This window comes from Phasianus colchicus, chromosome 3 (genome assembly GCF_987193195.1).
Source record: "Phasianus colchicus chromosome 3, bPhaCol1.hap1.1, whole genome shotgun sequence".
Lineage (NCBI taxonomy): Eukaryota > Metazoa > Chordata > Aves > Galliformes > Phasianidae > Phasianus > Phasianus colchicus.
In genome coordinates this window covers 6709798-6734665 of record NC_143438.1, presented here as the reverse complement: position 1 = coordinate 6734665, position 24868 = coordinate 6709798, and the positions used below count along the sequence as shown (strand labels likewise).

The window sequence follows — 24868 nt, the reverse complement described above, 5'->3', positions numbered from 1 at the left end:
GCTGCCTGTTTATGTATTTAGAAGTCTGAGCTATTTGTCAGAGCTATTTTACTTTAAGCCCTCACTGAACCCTGGTGACTGGTCAGGTCAGAACACAGCTTGTAAAAAAAATCTTGTCTCCACTGTTTAATATTTAGTGCTTATTAAGCTTCATGGTGACTCATGTATGCATCTATGTTGGATTTGATGTTTTACTCTGTTTTGTTTAACGTTCCCATTGAAGTCTTGCTTGCATTTAGCATAAGTGCATCAAATATTCTGAAAGCAAGAAGTGCTCCTGCAATCTGAACTAGTGTTTTGTTTTGTTTCTTTTTTTTTTTTTTGCAACCTGATGCAAAAATACACTGTTTGTAAATAATGTCCTGAAACAGAAATTTGATTGAGGAAATGCAGAAGATCCTATTGAATGTAGACTGAATTTGCATATAAATAGTGCAGGAGAGAACTAAGGACGTTCAGCTATCATTTTGAAGTTATGATATGAACTTTGATTAGTAGGCGTCTTAAATTAATGTGATATTTAATGTTTTTAAATGCAAATTAATAAAAATATATCTGTATATGAAAGAGCTGATAAGAAAAAAACAAAGACAGGAACCAAGAAGCTACATGAGATGAAAGAATGATAGTGAAAAGAGAGGACAAGCTTCAGCTACGCTTTTCTTTCTCTTATGTGGTTTTTAGATATGCAGATTTTTGATGCTTCATTTTACCTGGACTGTGGGAGATGCTTTTCTACAGAAGGTTTTATTGCACTCTATCTGTTCTATGAGGGAGTGAAATCTATGAAGAAATGGATTTGAATGAATTTGGGAGGCTTTTTCTTTGTGTACAGTGTGTGCAGGTATTGCAGTTGCTGTTCCATAGACTCCCAGACAAGCAGTTAATGTATTCATAGCATAGAATGCAACACATTGCATGGACTGTTTCCTCTTAGGTTACCATGTAAAAGCCTACTAAACAGAAATGCATTCTCCCTATATGATTTCAAGGAAAGGTTGTGCTGGCTTTAGGGGAAAGGTGTTGTGATTGTGAGGCTATGGATTCCTTTTCTACAGAGGCTCTGCGTGGTACAGAGAGGAACTGAAAACAAGTGTTTCATGCACTGCAGCTTCTGTCATATAAATGAAGACATCTTTGTGGCTTGAAACTTTTAACAGTTCACAGTGATATGTTTTTACTGCTGAAACTTGTTAAGTGTGTTCATGGCCTTTTATGACATGGAACTCTTGTGACTGGCAGGTGGGTGCATCTTGGTTGGGCTGCTGAATTTATACATGGTTTATGCTGAAAATAATAAGAACTACAAAGGTTTGACAGTGTTAATGGAACATCTTGCTTCATTCTTGGTGAATTGGATTAGGCCAAGAGTTTGCTCTTTTTCTGATTTTGAAACTGTTTTTTCTTCTTTCTGTACATCACTCTCCTTTTTTTCCCCTAATCTGATATAAATATTCCTAATAGTGATGTTCATTAGTATACAGAATCACAGAATGGCCAGGGTTGGAAGGGACCTCAAAGATCATGAATCTTCAACCCCCTTGCTACATGCAGGGCCACCAACCTCCACATTCAATACTAGACCAGGCTGCCCAGGGCCCCATCCAACCTGGCCTTGAACACCTCCAGGGATGGGGCATCCACAACCTCTCTGGGCAGCTGTTCCAGCACCTCACCACTCCCTCTGTAAAGAATTTCCCCTGACGTCCAACCTAAGTCTCCCCTCCATCAACTTAAAACCGTTTCCCCTCTTCCTGCAGTTATCTACCCTTTCAAAGAGTTGATAGAAACACTGAATTGTTTTCTTGCTGACTGGGTTGAAGGAGAGAGTCTTTCATTTGTTCCATTTTTGTTTTGACATGAGATTGGTGTTTTTTTCCATTTTTTTCTATTGGAAGACAAAATCAGATATAGGTATGTTTGCTGTATACTTAAAATAGTGAGAGATTTAACTGTTATTTTTGATGACTCCTTTGTAGCCTTTGACCTATTGTAGAAGAGGCCAGTGTTTGATTCAATTTAGTAGTGTGATCTTTATCAACAAAAGTAATTAAAAAAAAAAACAACTCCACAAACTTCTAAATATTTTCTCTTGTTTAACATAAATACATCTTTCAGTTGCTGTTTTTGTGTATTAGTTTCATTTTACTTGCTTCTTAGGTTAAGTGACTGATAATGAATAGAAAAGCATTGTTTCTTTGGAAACAATGTTAATAGAGACTGATGGAAAGATTTTTCTTTTCTAGTGTTTGCAGTGAAAAGTATGGTGTAGTTGAAGGATATTCATGTGTATGCCAATACATCCTTGATGAGAGCATTTGTAAACATACTCAAATTGTTACGAACTTTCTTCCACTTTTCATGTCAATTCAGATGAGGCACCTTAACAGTGATTGATGTTTTCACTCTATTCATTTTTCATTGACATACATGATTTAAAAATAACTCAATACTTAAGATATTCTGAATAGTATCAAGCATGACACAAATTTTCCTATCCAAGGAGATGTAAACTGTTCTGATCGATACAAGAGCGCTGGACTATTTGAGATGGATTATCTTCATTCCTTTATTTGAAAAGATTTCTGTCTTTTCAAGAAAAATAGCTGTTCTAGGAATTCTGTACGATAGAATTTTTACAGTAGTTTGTATGTGCTTCTGCAGGTGATGGAGTTCAGTTCTCTGAATGTATTCAGATGTCATTAGATTGTGAACATACAGAAAGGTTCAGTTCTGGAAATTTATTTGCTCGTTTGAGTGAATGCAGATACTCATTGCACAAGTATCTTCTGTCTAAATGCAACTTAAATATAATTGTATCTCAATGAAATTGTGATCTAAACTAGAAATATACATTTCCTTCCAAATGAACTACTTGGACTTTTCTCTTTAGTGGAGATTCATGTTTTGTGCGTCCTGATTCTCTTGTGTTAATAATTCAAAATAGAGTGAAGGCAATTATTCTGTTTTGTTAATGGAACCTGCTTTTCTTGCTTGATTGTTAGAAAACATCTCTATGCACTTTTGTACATTTTCTCCCTCTATGTAGGCCAGGGATAATGCATTTTTCTTTATTTTTGATGAGTTGCAACCTCCTGGCATCTTGTGTAATATTGGGATAGCTGTGTAATGTTCCTGTACAAAGAAATAAGGGCTAACAGAAATGGTCTTACATTAACAAAAAAAAGTAACCAAAATCAAGTAAGCAAAAAATTCATGAAATAATGCGATGTTTCAAATGTTAATAATTTTGTGAATAGCTGATTTATTGATAACTGCAAAGCTTAATTTTTTATATGCTAGAAAGTAGGAATTGTTTGATATTTCATAATACATATTTGTCTTTTTCTTCTAGATAACTCTGCTGAAGCAGATTTATGGTTGCTGAACAGCTGTACAGTAAAAAATCCAGCTGAAGACCACTTCAGAAACTCAATCAAGTAAGTTGAAACATCTGTCTCTCAGGATTGAAGTATGAGTGAATATATAGTTTAATTTCGATAATTCCTATTTTCAATAGAGAAGTAATTATGTATTTTAGAACAACAACAAAAAAAAAGCCTGCTCAGTATGAATGCTACAGTGGTAAGTTCTCTAGAATGGATGTGTGTTTTTTTCAGATTTGATAACTTAGATTATCAGTACACTTCTCTAGGAGAACTGTTTATCTATTAGATGTTTCTGTATTTCTTTTCATGATAGCGTTATTTTCTTCAGAAGAACTTTTAAGTGATTTGCTAGGCTATTTCTTTATAATTTAATTGTATGTAATCAGTCTCTTCTAATTAAAATGCTATATGGTACGTACTTAAAACTACTTTGCTTTTTCTCAAAAGGTGAATTTACCTGTCATTAACAGTAGTCTTCTGAAGATTGTTTTCTATTTCTCTAGCATTCCAGTGATGTTGATAAGTATGACATGGTAGCAACTTCTGTCCCTGTGTCTGTCAAAATGTAGTTGTAATGGGGAGTGACTGGAAGTAACAACCTGTACACTTACAGCTGTGGTTGTGCAGCATAAATAAATGTTTCAGTATGTTAGTTGTAAATTTTTGCCTTTATTAAGCAAGTGCAGATATTTGTGCAATCATTTGTTTGGTGTGATACGTTGCTGAAGGACTGTTTGTCAAAATCTATTTTGGTTAGAAGAACATATTTCATGCTCAGGAATTTAGAGAGACCAGAGAAGCTTCTTGCAGTGCTGAAACACATCCTAGGGCTGTAATGTGGAATAGTTTGCCCACAGGTGGCACAGTTAAAGTTTCCTCCACCCATCAGAGGGCTTCGTTTCCTGAGTGCTAATATTGCCCTCAATGACTATAGTACCACTTTTTTCCCAAACAATTGTTTAAAAAAACAAAAACCAAAAACAACCAAACCCCTCTTCCCAGATACTTCCAGTTAGTGTGTTGGCTAACAGAGCTGATGACAAGATTTTTTTCCAGTTGTGGACATCCTTCTCTTTTACTGATCATATGCCAGAACTGAATTGATGTGGTGTGTGTCCTGTAAACAGTGGAGTTGGATAAGGGTCTAGCTAAAAGCAGATGGCTAAAAGTATTTCCTTGAACTTTGTTTCTCTTGCTCTGTTAATGAACCTGGTGCAATCTGTTGTCTGGGTTTATTCCTCTTTTGTTTCTGTATACTCCTTTCTTTTCTGACACACTAATAGTGTGATCATTCTTTGTTTCTTCTCTTCACAGAGAGTCATTCCTTTCCTACAGCATGCTTTATTTTATACTCTCAGATGCTGGTATTTTCTGATGATGGAGATGGACAACTGTGATTTTCGTTTCATGCCATTCTTTATAATGCTCACTAAATGTGGGTATGAGAATCATACATGCGTGTTCTAATGTGTTTGAGGAATATTTGATTTTTCTGTTCTGGCTCAGAAAATAGCAACTTGTACTTTTTTTTTTTTGAGTTTTACAATGAGGTGATGAGACCTTGTAACTCCAAACAACAGGGTGCTTCCCAAATACATCTTAAATTGTTACAGCAGCAAACTGCACTTATGAAGTTTGGATGACACAAAATTAGGTCCTGTTGTGTCCTATCATAATGTTGGTTTGTAGCTTTGTTGTTGTTTTTAAGTTGAGTAACAAATTAAACGTTTATCGTATGGGCTGTCAAAGCAAAAAATACTTCTAATGGAAAAATTAGTACTCCACACAGGAAGAGTACCACTTTCTGCCTGAAAGTGTTGCATAGTGCTGTGAAAGTCGTCATAACATGTGAGAAAAGTATTTCAGTTTTGTTATGCTCTCTACCTCTGCTATATTTTCCCCAATGTATTTTTCATGGGTTTTGGTCTAATTAATATCCACCCTCTAGTACGTTTGAGGATGTTATTGTGAAGATGGAGCCAGACTGTTTTTAGAGGTGTGTGTTGGAAGGACAGGGGGCAACTGGCACAAACCAAAAGGCGTTTTTGGACTGGCTGTATGAAAGACATTTGGGGGGGAAAAAAAAAAGCTGAAATCTTCAAGCCCTGGAAGATGTTTTTTGCAGAGGCTGTGCTGTCTTCATCCTTGCAACTTGAACCAACTTCAAGAAGCCCTGAGCAACCTTGTCTTGCTCATAATTGATCATAATGAGGAGGAAGATGTCATAAGGAGACATCCTGAGATCTTTTCCAAGCTAAATTATCTTATGTTCTGTGAACTTCCATGAGTTTTCTGATAAGATATTCATGAGGTGTACCTTTCAGTAGTGCTTTTTCTCCTCTGTCAATGGTGTTGTGATTATTTTAATTATGTACAGTCCTTTGATCTTTTAACCATCAGCTTTACCCAAAGGATAACTTAAAATTTAATTGGGGATATGGTATATTTACTAAAAGGAACATCTTTACTCATCAGCTGTCATGCATGTGTTAATTTGCTTTTTTGAGGGAATTGCTGCTGTTTTCTTGATGTTTGCTCTCACTGAAATAAATTTCAGTTTAAAAAAAATAATCCATTAATTTAGTAGATCTTGATATTGTGATTATATGTTTGTAGAATAATTGCACAGCAAGTTTTTGTCTGCTTCAAGGCGAGAAATGTTCTTTTTAAATTTTTGAAAAATGTGTTTTGATGGTTTATTTTTTAACTATAAAATTGTTTAAAGCTCTTATAATCCATTGGGCTAAGTGGTGAAGTAAAAGGTGTGAGTATTCTGCTTGCTACGCAATTTCTCTTAATCTATTGCTGTTGCTGTTAAGTAGGGAAGGAGATTAGTCTTTAATAACTACAAAAGGTTGCTTGGAGGGAAGATATAGGAATGATTTTCTGCTGCTTTTCATCTTTGCAAGTGAAAATAACCCGAGAGGAAGGTTTTTTTGTTGTTGACAATTGCATATTGCCTTTATATTACTCATTTTGTGCAAATCAAACTCCTGTTTCTGTGAGCAAAAAAAAAAAAAGCAACCAACCCCAGAAAAACAGAATTCCACACCAAATTGAAATAGTTACCACTTTCTTTAAATGATCTTTATACCTTTTACTAATTCTTTTCCAGCATAAACATAGTTGGTGACTTGTAATTTACTTATACTTTCAGTGAAAGTTTGTACCCTTGGAAGAGGAAACAGTGGTATTTCAGCACAAGTTATTTTGTTGATCCTGTTATCATAAGGTGATTATTTCTGCTGTGTTTGAGATGAGGGTTATAACCTTGTTTCATTGCATTATTTAGAAACAATATGTTGCCATGGGTTGGAGCGTGTGTGTGAGTACCTAACTGGATAGGTCTAAGAACTGTAGTTAAGTGGTGCTGTATGAGTAATGTTATTGAAAGGCCTGTTATGCCTAGCTATCAACAGGCATAGTCAGCATGGGTTCACAAAAGGGAAGACTTGTCTTAGTATTTTGATATCCTTCTACAGAAAGATCACCTGCTCAGTAGCAGAGGGTTTTACAAGCATAGAACAAATCTTGTGCTAAAGTGAAAATCTTCACTAGAAAGGTAATGATATACAATCTTTAAAATATAGGGAAAGTGTGCCCTGAAAGTGTTTCTCAGAGTCTAATCTCAAGATTAGAAGAAGCTATAGCCATATGGCAAAGTGATGTGTTTCCTGACATGGAATAAATTCTATCAAAAGTGTATGGTTAAATTCATAGCAACTACTGTATATTTAAGTTCTTACCAGTGGGTTATTGCAATTAAAAAGCTAACATTTATTGAAGTCCCTTTGCAATGCTTAGAGTAGTTGAAATTGTTTTAAAATTAAACAAGAAATAATCACCATGAACGGGAGACTGGAGCCACATGTTACAACATATTTAAAAAACTACTTTTGTGTGTAAGCTACTTTTTTTTAACATTAGAATATTGTATTGCATTATTGTCTTGTCTCAGGCTGATAGGAGACACAGCCGTAGGTGAGGCATTCAGTGATGTATTCCTTAGTGGAAGGCTTTTTGCTACACTTGAGTGCATTTCAGATCTTGCATCCATCTCTGACATGAATGAAAATGTAAAAAACGTACATGCATGCTGTTGTAAAAACGTAGAGAAAAAGAAGACCATGTAAAATTGAGTATTTTGATTGTATAGTGTTTAGAAGATAAAGGATTGTGGGCTGCATGTGCTTGAATGTGTTGCATGATTACGATTACATTTTGCAAAGGAGATTTGCAAAAGCCTGGGTTATTACTGTGTATAAGTTAATGTTTAATATTTAACAAGGTAAAAGAAAACAATAACAAAAAGAGAAAACTGTTCAAGACATGATGTGTTCAGAAATTAACATTATTTTGGAAATATTTTCTACTTTCATGTGAAGGCATCTGGGAATATTTGAAGTACACTGATCTTGGTTAAGTAAAGAGCTTTTAGAGTTTAGGTAGTGCTATGGCCTTAGTTTGGCACTATGTAATAAGCATTAGATGTTTTTGGAGGCTGATTAGCTTTTAAATATTCTTTAAGCCTTGTGACCTAAAGGGACTTGTATGTAGTTGACGGCCATTTTAAAATAGAAAATATTACTGTGACGTGGGAAAACAGCTCTGTGCCATGACTTCATACATCTGAATTTGAACTTTCTGACTTAAGTGTAGTTACAGCTTCCTAGCTCTGTGCCTCCTGGAGTATCCATGTACTACAAGTTGTGGCTGTCAGGTGTGGTCCTGGATGACTGGAGGACGGGTCACGTCACTCCCATTTACAAGAAAGGGAGCAAGGAGAACCCCGGGAACTGCAGGCTGGTGAGTCTCACCTCTGTACCTGGGAAAATCATGAACAGATCATCCTGGATGACATGCTTGATACATGAGGAAAGGGTGTGTGATCTGTGACAAGCCAGCACGGCTTCACCAGAGGAAGGTCATGCTTGACCAATCTGGTGGCCTTTTATGATGGGGTGACAGCATCGGTGGACAAGGGAAAGGCGACCGATGTCGTTTACCTGGACTTGAGCAAGGCCTTTGACATGGTCCCCCACCGCATCCTTCTCTCCAAACTGGAGGGATGTGGATTTGATGGGTGGACCACTCGCTGGATAAGAAACTGGTTGAAAGGCCTCAGACAGAGGGTGGTCATCAATGGCTCCATGTCCAGGTGGAGGCCAGTAACAAGTAGTGTCCAACAGGGTTCTGTCTTGGGACTGGTGCTCTTTAACATCTTTATCAATGACATCGATGACAGAATCGAGTGCACCAACACCAAGCTGAGTGGTATGGTTGACACAGTTGAAGGAAGGGATGCCATTCAGAGGGACCTCAAGAGGCTAGAAAGGTGGGCCCGGGTGAACCTGATGAGGTTTGACACGGCGAAGTGCAGAGTTCTGCACTTGGGCCGGAGGAATCCCAGGCATCCCTACAGACTGGAAGGAGCGGTCCTTGAGAGCAGCCCTGTGGAGAAGGACCTGGGGGTCTTGATGGATGAAAAACTTAACGTGAGCCAGCAGTGTGCCCTTGCGGCTCGGAAGGCAAATGGTATCCTGGGCTCCATCAAAAGAGGGGTGGCCAGCAGGGACAGAGAGGTGATTGTTCCCCTCTGCTCTGCTCTTGTGAGGCCCTACCTGCAGTACTGTGTCCAAGTGTGGAGCCCCCAGTACAAAGAAGACAGGGAGCTGTTGGAGAGGGTCCAGAGGAGGGCCTCGAAGATGATCAGGGGACTGGAGCACCTCCCCTATGAGGACAGGCTGAGAGAGCTGGGCTTGTTCAGCCTGGAGAAAAGAAGGCTGCGGGGTGACCTCATGGCAGCCTTTCAATACCTAAAGGGAGCCTACAGAGGGGAGGGGGGAATCAACTCTTTGAAAGGGTAGATAACTGCAGGATGAGGGGAAATGGTTTGAAGTTGAGGGAGGGGAGATTTAGGTTGGACATCAGGGGGAAGTTCTTTACGGAGAGAGTGGTGAGGTACTGGAACAGCTGCCCAGAGAGGCTGTGGATGCCCCATCCCTGGAGGTGTTCAAGGCCAGGTTGGATGGGGCCCTGGGCAGCCTGGTCTAGCATTAAATGTGGAGGTTGGTGGCCCTGCGTGTGGCAGGGGGGTTGGAGATTCATGATCCTTGAGGTCCCTTCCAACCCTGGCCATTCTGTGATAGAAGCACTGTTTACAGATGTTGAAAATCAGGTAAATTTATTGCTGTGTGTAAAAGATACACTTTCATTTGAAAACATATGCTAAACTGTTAAGTTTTAGTGATGTGGGTAAAGAAGGCTTTTGATTTTGAAGATAGTCGTCTCTGTAGATTATAGAATAACACTTTGTAGCATTCTTTTTCTCAATGGGGACACATCTATACTCCTCTTGTGGCATTTTAGAGCAGAATATACGTGCAGCTGTAGCAACCTGGAAGCTCTTTTTAAGAAAATGAACAACACTGGAAAAAGGATCATATTCTATTTGGCCTGCAGTTGTTTTTGGTTTGAATACAGAACTTTTCTTCTTCTTTTTTCTCTCACAGTTGATAGAATTGCATAATTCCATGAATCTTTTCCAAGCAAAAAAGTTTTTTAAAAGTTAGCAGAAGTAGGTATTGGTTACTCTCCATGTTTCCTGTGCTGCTTTGCCATGACTGCCATGTGCTTGCATCTGAGGAGTGAAGTTCCTCTTAATCTCTTAGTGCTGGCTGCTGCCTGTTTTCCTAGGCCAGGTACGTAATTTCAGTGGTTAAGAAGATGGAGGCACCGTTTTCAGTTAGAATTTTCAGGCTTATGTTTTGTTATCTTACTGAGGTCTTTCAAGAGGTATCTTTCTTGAGTTTGGACAAAGCCATGGCTGTCCTGACAAAACTGGCACGTACCTGAAACATGTTAAATTAGTTTGTTGGAAGTATTCCACCTGTTCTAGCAGATTGAAAACAGTGATTGTTCTTAAGGGTGATCTCATTCTAAACACGCTAGTACTGAATTTATAACACGCTGAACTTCTTTCCTCAATTGAACTCATGCTTCAGAATAGCAGGTTTACCTTACTGATCAAAGTGTTTTCTGTTTATGGTCTGTAAAATAGGCCACTGAATAAAAACTTCAACAAACTTGTTTGGGCTATGGAGTGAAAATGTAGCATATATAAATGTGAGGAAATTATGGAGTGGAATAGAATTAGAATACGAATCATTTGTAGCCACTGTAGCTGGAAGTGGGTAAGTGCTCCTACTTAATTTATGTAAGCAAAGAGCTTGTGGTTCAAGTAGTGTTGAGATAATAGTAGTGTAGGAAACTGAACCAGTGTCAGACATTGTATTTTGCTTTATATTGCTTCAAAGAATAAGTGAATAGAAATTTCTCCTATCTATGATTTATCCAAACAGATTGTGAGCATTGATAGGCTACCCTACCCGAATTGAGATTTGTTTGGGGTCACGCAGTTGGGATTCTTACTGCCTCTTCCGCTAGGCATCTCTCCCTTCTGCTATGGGATTTCTGTTTTTTTTCTTCTTATGAGGGCTAAATAATAAACTGTCCCATCACTAACAAGTATGTAAAAGACTAAGGCAAGACTTGTGTCTAACGTAAGTATTCCTGAGAAGTGGCATTATATATTAATTGAGGCCCATGGAAATGGTGCTGGACAGAGTCAGGGTAGAGCTTGCATTGGTTTGATTTCCTTACTTATGGAAGCATGGTTATGAGAGGTTAAAATGACTTTTTCTTTCTTGGAGTGGTGTTTTTTTGGGGGAGCCTTATTTTCTTTTTTGTGCATGTATCTAGTAGCTAAGGTTATTTCCAACAAGCTGCTGAAGGAAAAACAAATTCATTGTTTACATTTCAAAAAGGATTTTTCATTCCAGCAAGGCTGTTGTTTTTTTTTTATTCTACAGTAGGATAAGTTTAAAATAAAACTTGCCACACCACGTGACCACTGTAGTTTTAAGTATTTCATTTTCAAAGTCCTGGTGAGAACTGGAGAGAGTACACAGTTGAGAAATGTCATTAAGAAATGGAAAAACGTGGATATTTGTCTAATACGTGTTAAAAAGATGTATGATTACAGATACACACATAAACATGATTAATATTTGAGTATTAAAAGGGTGTAGGTTATATGAAGGGGAGCAAGATTTGTTATGAGAGCTTTACAATATCAGTGTTTAACATATTACATTACAGATTTGTTGGTTTTTTTTTTTTTTACCATTTCAAGCCAGATGAATTCAGTAAAAAAGGTGAATACCTTGAGTACTGGAAACAGGTGTTTGATAGCTCTGAATGTTTATCTAATTAAATGCATATTGATTGTTGTCCTTGGAGGCTTGGGAGAGAACACAAAAGCATGCAGAGACTTGCAGTAGCAGGATTAATGCAAAAATCAGCCTGATCCATGCTTGTCCTTGCTGACAAGTGTGGGGTTTTTCTTGTTTTCATTTCAGAAGACCATCTACTTATTGAGTGTCGCAGAATTGTTAGACATTGAGGATTGTTGGTGATTTTTGATTTTTCTTTGTTCAACAGAACTCTTGTTTTTCATGAGAACAAGTTGAAATATTGCCAATGAGATGCAGAAGTTTGCTTTTCACATATAATAGTTCAGCTGCTAAATTGGCCATTGGTAGAAATAAAAAAAAAGTGGTTAAAACTGTTGCACGGTGCCACTTTAACTGTGACCAGCAGTAAGGCCCATGTTCCTTTCTATTTCTATTATCTTCCTTAGCTATGCCTTTTGAATAGCACAGAAGGGAGAAAATTGTGTGGCTCAGTAAGGCTGTTAAAGGCTGTTCACTTACTCATCTCAAAACAAATTTCTTTAGGAACATAATAAAACTATTCCTGTAATACTTTATCAGCTTTAAGTCTTCAAAGTGGTAGAGAGGGGTGTTTTCTATACAGAAAGTGACCAGTATTGCCTCAGTCAGAAATACAACATTTGGCAGCTGCCAGTAACCTTGTGAGAAATTTAAGATGTTGATGATGACTTCATCGATGATCACAGCAGTATGGTGAGTTAGCTAAATTGTTTTATCAGAGAATTTGTAGTGTAACTAAACAAAGTAGTGAAATATTTGGGATTTTTTTTTGCTCAAACCAAAACCAATAACTCCATAAACTTGCATATTGTATTGTTGTGGAAGTCTAGAAGTTGTACATATGTAACTAAAATGTGTATAAATTTTCATGATTGTATGTAGATAGAGTGTAAGCTGAGAGTGGTGGTTTCTTTGTTGCAGAATTCTACCATAAGTGCGACTGAAGGCTTGTCTGTCTTACTGCTTACTGCTTGGACTCCATAGGAGGCTCCAGTCCCATTGAATGATCCTTTTCAGTTTGTACTCCTGCCTAAGTTAGTGAGCATGTGGGACAGCAGCATTTGCTGCAGATGGGCAACAAGTGCTGAAGCTTTTATTTTAGCTCAGCGCAGAATGCAACTCATGCGAAGCTGAAATGAAACAATTCACTACTACTGTTAAAATTGTAGAGTACAGATATGGTATCTGAATCCCAGGCTTGCTCTCTGGCAATTTTGTCAAGCTGTGCTTAGTTTGTATAAATATGGAGAAAGTTGCAGCTATACACTAGAAGGTTTTAGAGTTGTTGGGGAAACTCATTTCCAAATGGAAAGTTTGCCAGTCTTCCTTTGTCCACTAAAAGCAAAAAAGAATGAGATGTATAAACTTATTAACAGCAATTTTGGGTTATGGACTGGGTCATCTCTGTGGCAGCAGGTGGATCCACTCTCCTCTGTTTGGCTTCTTCTGGTGGGGAATCCATTTGAGACTGAGGCATCCCCACCTCAGGCCTGTTGGGCTCTCTGAAGGAATCCTCCTGTGCCCACAGTGCAGCAGCCCAAAGCAAGATGAGTCTTGTCTCCCCCCTCTTTTGGGGCTCTGTGCAGTAGAGATGACAGCTCTTCACAAGCACTGGGGGTCAGGAAATGAGTGCTCACACCATGCTTGCTGATCAACAGAAGGATTACTTATTGCTGGCAGAGCATGCAAGATCTTCAGGTTGCAGTCTTCAAAGTAGTGAAGGATGCAAGGTCTGTGCTTTCAGTAGGGAGCTGGCTAGGCTCTCCTGAACCTCTGTTTCTGCACTTTGATGGCCAAGTGCAGAGATGCTGGGTGGTGCTGGGCCATCTCTGTGGTGGCAGGTTGATCTACTCTCCTCTGTTTGGCTTCATCTTCTGGAAGATCCACTTCCATTGGTTCTTCGCTGTCCGCTGCTGGATGGAGAATCAACAGATGCATACTGTTTCCTTGATAGTGGACACTGCTACAAATTATGCTGCAGTCTGGATGATTCACCTCCATTGGTTCCTCAGTATCCACTGCTGAATGAGGGATCAGTAGCCTCCTGCTGTATGACCTGTCCAATGGGCACCACTGTGTGTCACACTGTAGCGTGTTGATTTACGTTCTCACCCTTGTCTAGATGACAGGTTTGTTTGAACCCTGATGTGTTTTCTGGCCTAAGGGCACACCTGTGCCTCCCACCATTCCCTGGATGATAGGCATTCCTTTGCACCACGCTTGTCTCTGGCCCGTGGACTGGGCTTCACAGTGTTCTCTGAATGATAGAAACCACTTGATCCCACACCATCATCTTGATGATAGGCATGCCTGGATGTCATGTAATTTTCTTTGTTGTTTGTCATGCCTGTGCCCCATGCTGTCCTCTCAGAGGTTGGTATCCTGTGCCTTGTGCTGTTCGCTGGAATGGGGCATGCCTATGTCACACATTATTCTTTTGATGGTGGAAATTCCTGTGTCCCATTCCCCTCTCAGAATGGTAAACATGTCTTGGCCCCAGGATGTTTTCTGGCTGATGCCCACACCTATGCCTCAATGCCTCTCTGCTCAATCCTCATGCTGGTTACCATCTGGCACATGATTGTTAGATGTTTCTCTCATGTAACTGTGGCCTTTGCTGTGCCTATTCCTCGTGGTGTCCATGAGAGGTGCTGGTCCCTGATGTGCCAGGAAAGTCCTCTCTTTTGCCCCACACCCAGTGGATACTGCCTGTCTTGGTTCTCTGCCTCCTCTCCTGTCCATGCATGTGTGGCATTAGAAGACCTAAGCTTGATGAATTTTAAAAAGGAAAAAAATTCATTGTTTTTCTAACCAAAAAAAAAAAAAAAAGTTTTGTAGATGTGAACTGTATTAAAGATATTAGTGAAAGGAATTGGGTGGGTTTTCTTTCTTTCTTTCTTTTTTTTTTTTTTTTGAAAACCTCCCAAGTTCATAGCTGATTGTTTTAAAACAAGAAGAGCTTGGGCTGGATGATCGATCTCTTTAGGTCCCTTCCAACCTGTCCTACCCTGTGATCCTATGAACGCGTGTTTGAGATAACACTGGATACTCTATACCTGTTGCTTGTGGAAACATCACTGTAACCTAAATTAGTAGAGATGTGCTGTCTGCCTCTTCTTCCTACATAGCTGCATTTTCACAGAAAGACCCACCTGTCTTTACTCTTTTCTATTACTGGGCACTATAGGAGGCCACAGTTTAGTCATTTGGTCAGCTGAATCACCTGTTGAACTTTGCTTTACAGTCAAATTGTTGATTTTATACAGTATAATGCTCCGCAAAATAATACGTACTCATCCTATATCCCTGCCTGCAAACTATCAGCTCTTTCTCTTTCCTTTGACTGCTGTTTTGCTATTCTTTTCATATCGCCACAGATGATCTGGCTTTAATTTCACCCCACCCACTGGGAGTTTGACTATATTTTTATGCATGATACACATGTGTATAACAAAGCATTCTAGAAAACTGGCTAAGTATGTGCTTTTCTTCAAGCTTTGTTTTTTCATTGTTTCTGAAGAATTGTTTCAGTCTGAGTTCTGAAATAGTATCAGTCCAACCTATTGGTAATCTGGAGCTTTGTAATCTTGTTAACTGTGGGATTCTGCATTTATTGACATGCTAAAATTTATGTTACGTGTTGATCAGTGCATGACTGAGGTAGACATGTAGTAATTTGGGCTGTGTTAAATACAGTGTTAAAATACCTCTTGAGTAACTTGTTTCTTAAGTCAACAGTTTATAGATTTACAGTAATCGCTGTTTGCTCTTCATCTTGTGGTTTCCATTTCTGTTTCACAAAAGATACCACTTAAGCATGGCTGTTGCAAAATTTTTTAGTTAAGCTGTTGTGAAACGCTACTCAACAGTTTACAGTTATTGGAGAAAGAACATTTAATTAGAATATGCCATGTATTGCATACTTGCTGTTGTCATTCTTGTTTGATTCTGTGTTTAAGATGCAGTGTGTGTGTGTCTTCATAGCATTTATTGTGACTGTTAGTCAGAAACCATAAAATGACATTGTCATATTTGAAGAAAATTGTCAGTGTGTGTTTTTATCAAGTACATGGGCTGTAAATAATGACTTCTAAAATCCCACGTTTGCATGCATGAGGTTTCCAGCTGGACTCCATTGCTTGGTGCAGTGCTTTCATGAGAAGAAACTGAAACAGATAGAATTGCCACATTGCTCCTCTGTCTACTTTGCTGTACTGGTGACGTCCTGGTAGTGTAGCTGATATCAGCTTCAACATCTACCAAAGATTCTGTATTGCTTTGTGACTTCAGGAACAAATGGCTCTATTTTATCTTCTCAGAATGTCTTGGGTAGCTCTAGTAGTGAGTGATGCAACTTTCTCCTTTCTTTCCATTATCCTCCCTGATAGGGACAAGCTGTTGAAGTACCACAGCTTTTGTGCTCTTATTTAACTGTTGTTTTAGTCATGAGGGTTTGGGGTATCTGGTCCATATATTTGAAAAAGAATGAGGAAATCATAACATTGATGTGTGTGGGGGGTTTTGTTTACTCTCAGTCCTGATTTGTAATGCTTCTCTCATTAGGACAGTATTTTTCCTTGGTTTCTATTTTCAGTACGTTTACAACAGAGACATGTTTTCAGTATGAAAATTTGGGTTTTTTGCTTTGCCTAGCTTGAATTGATAACAAGAACTTTCTTGTATGTGTTAATAAGGTTTCCCTTTCCTCGATATTCAGGTTTGTAGTTGTATGATAGGATGCTTTGGTAATGAGACACTGCAAAATTGGTCGTCGTAGTTTTTTTGTTTTTAAGGAATCTGGTCTCTTGCAGGGACCCTAATGCATTGACCCTATGGTACTATCAGTGAAGACTATCCCCAGCATGTGTATACAACTTCACTAGGATTCAGTTTCTATTTTTTTCCAAGAAGAGGCAGTCTAGCTGCTTTTTTTTTTTCCCTTTTCAAGACTTTGCCCATTCACTTGACACTGTTGGTATACATGTGCTGCCTGCCCTTACAGTAAGTGCTTTTAATAATGCAGTGTCTTAGTTTCAGTTGGAATGGAGTTGTTTTTCATCATAGTGTCTGGTATGATGCCATGTTTTTCATTTAGGTGGAAAACAATGTTGCTAACACACTGATGTTTCTTGTTTTGGTTTTCTCAGCTTCTCCTGCTCCCCTGACACCAAGGGGACTGGTGGAGGCACAAGGAGCTGGGAGAGGACAGAACTAGGATGGCTTATCTAAACTGGCCAAAGGTTTACGACATCATGTGGAAAGAAAGCTTGAAAAAAGGGAAAGTTCAGGGAACTACCAATGCTTGAGGAATAGCTGAGCATTGACCAGTGAGCAATTGCTCGTGCATCACTTGGTGTGTGTGTCCGTATATTATATTAATGTATTAAATGTGTGTGTGTATATATATACACATATATATGCATTTATTTAATTTTATGTGATTATATGTGAATATATATGTACAAATTTTCATTATTATCCTTTTCCCCCCTCTTTTATCTATCTTAGTAAATAGCTTCTATTAAACAAAAAAAAAAAAAAGGAAAAAGGTTTTTTTCACAGTAAAAGTTGCTGTTGAGCCCACTCAGTGTGGTGTGAGGCAGTACCATTTTGTGCTGTTATCTCACTTCAGTAGCACATAAACTAAAATTGGAATGATACGGAGAAGATCCTACTGCATCCTGGTCGGTTTTCTGATCTACGAGCGCATGCTCCTGGCTTGCATTGAACTTATTATCCACCAGTAATCCCAAGTCTTCCTCAGGGCTGCTTCAATGCATTTCTCACTGTCTGTTTTCATGTTTGAGACTGCTCTAACCTGGGTGTAGCACCTTACACTTGGCCTTTTTGAGACTTCATGAGGTTTGCATGCACCAAACTCTCAAATCTGTCAAGATCCATCTGGATGGCATCCCTTCCCTCCAGGATTTTGATGGCACTATGCAGCTTTGTGTTATGTGCAGACTTGCTAAGGATGTGCTTAGTCCTACTGACCGTGTCCCACTTGTCATGACAAAGATTTTTAGTAGTGCATGCTATATAGTCCCCTGAGGGACTGCACTTGTCACTGATCTTCACCTGGACCAAATTAGTCAGTAGTGACAAATTCTGCTAGTGAAGCCACGTTGGCCATCACCAATTACCTCTTTGTTTTCCAGCATAATTTCCAGGAAGATCTGTTCCATGATCTTGTTTGGCATAGAGACTATCTAGCCTGTAATACCTTGGATCTTTCTTTTAGCCCCTTTTCAAAATGAGGTTTACTTATTTTCCATTTCCAGTTGTTGAGAACTTCACTGGACTGACCAAGCTTCTCAAATATGATATATAGTGATTCAGCATCTTCATCCACCAGTTTCCTTAGAACCCTGGAATGCATCTCATCAGGTCCCATACACTTGGTTGTACCGTCAGGTTCCTCTGATGGTTTCTTACGATGGGCAGTTCTTCATTCTCCCAGTCCTTGCATTTGCCTTCTATGATGTGGGCAGTGTGGCTAGAGCACTTGCCAGTGAAGGCTGAGACAAAAATGTCGGGTAGCCAAGTTTCTTGTTTCTTTCCAGGAAATGCCCATATTTTTGCTAGTTTTCTTTAAAGGTTTTCTTGTTGTCTTTGATATCTCTGGCTGGATTCTGTTATAATTTTAACAGGGCTTTAGCTTTGTTAACCTGATTCCTGGCAGCTTGGACAGTGTATTTCTTCCAGGTTATATATCCTTGTTTCCACCCTGCATAGGCTTCCTGTTTGTGTTTTTCCAGGAGCTTCTTGTTCAACCACATGGTCTTTGTGGACATTTTACCTGACTTTCTCTTTGTAGGAGTGTATTGCTCTTGAGCTTGGATGAAGTGATCCTTGAATATTAACCAGTTTCCTTGAACAGCCCTTCCCTCCAAGGCTTCACCTCATGGTACTCTACAAAGCAGATCCCTGAAGAAGCCAAAATCTACTCTCCTGAAGTCCAAGGAGTTAGTTGGCTGTGTACCCTCCTCCCTTCCCTAGAAATCCTGAACTCCACCATTTCATGGTCATTGCAGCCAAAGCTGCCCTTGAGCTTCACGTTCCCACCAGCCCTTCCTTGTTCACGAGAACAAGGTTCAGGAGAGCAGTTCTGTTCATTAGTTCTGTTCATTGGCTCCTGTACCATTCGGAGAAGGAATTTATCGTGTACGCACTCCAGGAATCTCCTGGATTGTTTATGCCCTGCTGTGACCCTCCAACAGATAGCAGGGTGATTGAAGTCCCCCACAAGGACCAGGGCTTGTGAATGTGAGGCTGTCTGTAGAAGGCCTTCTCCTAGTCAAGTGGCCTGTAGCAGACCCCCGCTGTAATGTATTTTCTTGTAGCTGAGTTGGTGCTGACTGAAGGCAAGTCACACTCTTCAGATCAGAACTCTGTGCATTGCTTATTGCTTTTGAAGTGTTAAACTGGTGGAAGCTTACGTTCTGTCTCCACTGTCATCCTGCTTTAATGACTACTGCTACTGTAATGAGACAAATCTTGGAATAACAGTCTGGTGTTGCTTAATTCTTTTCAAGTGTCAACAAGCAAGACTTGTTAATTTGGTTTTAGAGTAATGAGTAATGCCTTCAGTGAAATCCCGTTGGGTTTGTTTCTAAGGCCTGAGTTATTTAACTTCACTTTCTGTTTTCTCCATGTAACAATTAAAAACTCAAGAAAAAGAAGTCAGTTCTGGCTTTACCTTTATTGAAGTTATGGAGTTACCTATTTTTAATTGAAATACTGTGTCTGCTGCGGACTGTCAACATCTGGGACTTTCATGGTATACAATGCTGATCTACAATTATGAAGATGATGCTGTTTCCTCTCTTGCTTAGGAATAGTTCTAAGCTTCTGTTTTTGTCAGTTCTTGTTCAAATCAATATCAATAGGGCTATCTTCCAGGATGTCTCCACAGATGGGGACAGCAGAAGTATTGTTAATGGGGTTGGTGAACATGAGTACAGTGCTGGTTAAAAAAAAAAAAAAGGATGTGCTTGTGTTTCTACGTCACAGTAACTATTTAAGAATTGTACAAGACAGGTATTGAAATTAAACAGCTGTTTTCAATTAAAACATCTCCATGTCAGTAGATGAACAGTTTCAGCTTCTGGACCTGTTCTTGAGCTGTTTTGCAAGAACATGCTCTCTTTCATCCAGATATAACCTGTGCTTATGGTTCAGAGGAGAGCTGAGAACATGCAAATTTCAAAGACAGCCACGTGTAGGTAATAAGTGTTATTAAATATCTAAGCATTGTCATTTCTAATACATTGTTTCAAAGCGTTCCCAAATTTTTATCCCAAGATAAATGCGTATGTATTTCCCAAGTCCTTGATCGTCCATGCTACTTGTGTTCATGCACAGTACAGATCAGCTGTTGTCACTGCAAGTGCAGGAAATGCTAGCTCTTCATGTAGTTGACTGAGTGCAGAGATGTGTGGAATTTAGCAGCTTGGATTAAAAAAAAAAAAAAACAGCCCTTCTTCTGGACCTGTTAGATGACAATCAAAACGACAGGTATAGATCACGCTAGCAATATTATTCTATCTATATTACTATCTATATTGCTATCTATACTATCTATGCATATTACTATGTATATTACTTAAAAAAAAACCACACACACCAACGTATGTACATATATATATATATTGGCAGTTATGTATTAGGAAGCTTTGTATGTTCATGTGCTAGCTTTATGCCACCAGAGAATATTGTGAGATTTGCAAATTGGTAAAGCAAAATGTTGCTTTATCAATTGTGGTATCACTGTCAAGAATGAATGAACTAAATTCTTAAACAAAGCTGTTGTATTTGGTGTTGCTCCCCACTGCCACTTTATTCCAGGAGCTCCATTCTGTGGCAGTTCCACAAATCTAAACCTGGTTGTAGGCAGTGTGAAGTGTAACAGTCTTTCCCTTCAGTAGTGAGTCATTAGTCAATAGAGAATTAGAGTGATTTCCCATTGTACTTTCTGGACTTAGCCAATTGCATTCCCAAACTATGTGTTAGGGTAAAAGGAATCACTGCAGTAAAAAACATAGGCAGCTATGTCCAGTGTTATGATTATCATTTTGTTATGGTGATTTCCAAAGGAAGTCATGCACAAGTTACAGGTTTTTTTTAATTCTGAAAGTATTTTCCCAGAATCATATACACCATTTGTCACGTTAGGGATTACCACCTTGGAGACACTGTAAAATTTATATCCTTGCTTAACCCTTAAAATTGAGAATATGTTGAGAGGGGAGCGAATACTGATAAGGTGCACACACAGTCTGCTGAAAGTACTATAGGTGTGACCTGCTTTTAGACCAAAGTTGTTTCTGTGTGCCAATCTAATACTTATATTATTGATAATTGAAAATTACTGGTGATTTTTTTCACATTTAACTGTTTCCATCCTCTCAGCTCCTTTATGAGAAGCAATTTGCAAATAATCTGTAGATGATTTTTCATAAAAGTGCATGAAGAAACACATTGAAAGTCTTGATTCAGTCCTTTATAAAGGAGTCTGTTAAGTTTAATATGTTTTGAAATCACTTTACATCAGCCATTAAGCATATATCTCTGAAGTACTCAACAGCCTTATGTCTAGAGTTTGGAACTTGGCTCTCAAAGTAAAATTTCTGCAAAAGGTGCAAGCAGCAAACTGCTCCTTGGCTCTTCAGTTCCTATGACTGTTATTCAGAAACATTGGCAAAAATAGTTTAAAACGTCTTGTCAGATAAGAAGCAGAAATTAATTCTGGTTTTGGGAAGGTGAAATAAATGTCCTAGTTAATCAGTGTTTAGCTCATGGCAACCTATTATATGTCAGATGATCATAGGGAACAGATGTGTGGTCTGCATTGCTTGCAAAGTTTTGTTATTTTTATTATGCGTTCTAAAATACTAAGCAACTTCTGATATTGTTTCCCATGGCACTGCGTGTTTTGGAAAGTCTATCTGATAGTATTTCAAAGCTCACATCCTTCACTACTTTTTGAAAATATAAATAAGCAAAGTATGCAATTTCTCACTTATGTACGTAGTCTTTAGAGCAGGATAGGCTTTTTTTTTGCAAACTTCAATGCAATACTTTGAGGATTTGTTCCTTTTTTGAACATTTGATGGATATTAGAATGAAAACTCATTGTTATCTTTGGTATATTGGTAAAAGATATTTAAGTGTGGTAAGGATAAAAAATGCTTCTAATCGGGAGCAGGTGATTTTTCTTGTAAATATTCCCATAAAATATGTTCAGAGGCTACTTTTACCAGTAAATGATGCCTAGCTACATATTTAACAGATTTATTAAAATAAATAAATTATGCAAGCAAACATTTTAATGAGGATGTTTCTTTTCTACTTGTTTTCTGTGCTCAGTAAAATGTCATAGGAAAGCTATAAAAAAAAGCCAACATCTGAAAACAGGATGGTGAATTTGAAATATGAATGTTGTCTGCTTTGTTAAGCACAGGATGGCTGAGAGGAGAGAGAACATAAACCAAAGTAATTTTGTTTTATTCTTTAAGTATTCTATCGTGCTGTGACCATTTTGCCTGGAGTCTAATGGCTTAAACTAATGGCGTTTAGTCGAATTTTGCTGGCTCCTGCACAGCAAAAATATCTCTTAAGATGTTGCTGCTTCTGTACTGGATGTTATTGCACCTGCAGCAGAATTAATAGAAGAAAAGTCCATTTTTTCATAGTTGTCTTTTGATTCTTTTAAGCAGCTCTTTAGTCTTCTGTACCAAACAATAAAATAAATCGAAGAGAATGAAGAGTTTTTAGAGAGAAGCTTATAAGTTTAGAGTGAACTTGAGAAGATTTTGGAGTGGAGGATTGTGTTCATTTGCTGGACTTTGTATTCAGTTCTTCTTGTCTTAGAATTTCAAACCAGAAGCTTTGGTTGGTGACCATCTGTGCACTGCCTTGGCTTAGTATCAGTAACATTTACTTACCCTTCTGAGGATGTGTGTGTATAGCTAGAATGCATATTGCTGAATTTTGGAAAATCAAGTACTCCCAAGTATCAAACTAAGGAGTGCAGCTATATCTTATTTTACCTTATGACTATTGTTATTAACAGATTACAGGCTGAGTTTTATTGAAGGTTGCTGTCATATTCAGTGCTGTGATGCAGTTTTCACTGCACGTTTTGAGGTACTGTGTATTGCTAGTTGAAAACATGCAAGCCCTTGTGTGTGGGCAGGATTTTTAATTACTTAATGGCTTTTTTCTGCTTCCCATCACTGTGATATGGAAATGCTTCACAGTGGGATTAATATACTTTCACAGTTTTCTTTGTATTCAGAACTTCATGGCATTCCTTATTTTACCCCACCTTAGAGTGGGATTCCCAGGTTTACACATCCAGTGTGTAACTCTCTAAGTGGTGATGCATCTGAACATTTATCTGCAGCTATCAACTGTTATATCCCATGTCTGTTGATAACAACTGCTTTTGCACATCAGACAGACAACGTGAGGGTAGAGTTTTCCCAAGGAAAGGAAGAAACAGTTTAGATGTATAAATGAATTCTGGAGCAGAAACTTTGTTCAAAGTGAGTTGTGATTTCTAGTGTTTTTTTTTGTGTGTGTTTGTTGGCTTTGCAGGTTTATTTTTACTAATATTGAAAGTCTATGTTGTGAACTGAATGAGATTGGAGTCCTGAGAGAAATGTATGACCTGCATACTTGTGTTAGAAATGCATTGTGAATAGACTTGAAGTAGGAGGTATTAATGTGTGAAGACGATCTCACCTTTGGCATTTTAGCATTTTCAGCATTTGACTTTGTAGCCTATGTAATATGTTTTGACCACAGTTTTGTTTGCATAATTTCATAGGTTAGAAAATTGGCCAACAGCAATTTGATATCTGATAGTGTTCTAACAGTGCTGTGCATCACAGGAACTTTTATTCCAGGCTGTGAAGATCCCTCTTCTCTCTTGTTCTCATCTATGCTGCATTCGCGTTGTGCAAATTCACCTATTGCTTGAAGAGTATTGATTCTTTGAGTGCAGAGGCTCTATGGATACTTGGGTTGCAACCTGAGTTGTGTTTGCAGTGAAACTTCTAGGTAGGCCTGGAGCAGTCAGGCTTACAGAATGGTTTGGGTTAGAAGGGATGTTTAAGACCACCCAGTTCCAGCCCCCCTGCTATAGGCAGGGACATTTCCCTCTAAACCAGGTTGCTCAGAGCCCCATCCAGCCTGGCCTTGAACATTTCCAGAGAGGGGGCATCCACAACCTCACTGGGCAACCTGTTCAGTGTCTCACCACCCTCACGGTAAAGAATTTCTTCCTGACATCTATTTCTGAAGAATTTATTTAAATCATTTTCTTCTGCCAAGCTAGAGAATACCTACAGTTTTTAAGAAGCCTATGCATTGGCTAAATTTTGAGCCCCTTTTCATTGCATTGTCAGAATGCACTTCTCTCATGAAAATGTATTCTGTTGCCCATTTCAAAATTTGGCTACTGAAATGAGGTCTTGATAACTTTTAAAAAATCTTTGGCAAAAGACCAGGCCTTTATTGTAGTTCTTGGAAGAGAGAGGGCTTCTGGAGAGCTGTGATTTCATGTCGAACTTTCCAGGCTTAATTAGTAATTTTGGGAACTTCTGTATTGGAGTAAGGGGACTGAGCAGAAGAATAAGATGTTGGCCAAATGTTAGAATAAACTTTTCTTAAGTTGTTTAAGAAACTGCATAGTAATTGAATTTAGTTTGGCAATCCTAAAATTCTTTTTAAGTGACAGCTAATAGAACAATTATATTTCTATGATGAAAAGTGTTGAAGTACGTAGTACTCGATGTTCAGTGATTTTGACAAAGGAAAACAAAATGATTTAGGCTCAGTAAAATGATCCAGAGGGTAAATTACAGACACGAATAAGTCCTGTGACTTGACTGCTAACAGTTGGCTTAGCATTGTGAACTCCAAATGTATTCAAGCAAATTGCAGAAGATGTGCCCATGAGCAAGGAGTGGCTCAGTCTGGGGTGGGTGTCATTCTGCCTGGTAGCTGTGTTCAGCAGATGTTGTAACAAGTGTGCAAAGATGCAAAGCTTTCCCTTCAGTCTCCTTTCTTCCCTGTTGCCTCCACTCTGAGTGAATTTTGAACCAAATTGCTGGACAGGTGGTGTAGGAACATAATCAGGGTTATTTATTTTCTTGCAGATGGAGATACAGTTACCAG

General features: G+C 38.6%; 1 protein-coding gene across 5 annotated transcripts in view; it reads left to right on the top strand.

The window, feature by feature from the left end:
- Window positions 1-24868, top strand: part of CDKAL1 (CDKAL1 threonylcarbamoyladenosine tRNA methylthiotransferase) — a 364081-nt gene that overhangs the window by 65595 nt on the left and 273618 nt on the right. For all 5 annotated transcript variants that reach the window (XM_090136868.1, XM_031610103.2, XM_090136867.1 and 2 more), the window contains one exon: window positions 3356-3440. In XM_090136868.1, the coding sequence (XP_089992994.1) occupies window positions 3356-3440 (85 nt within the window). The remainder of the gene's footprint in view (window positions 1-3355; window positions 3441-24868) is intronic.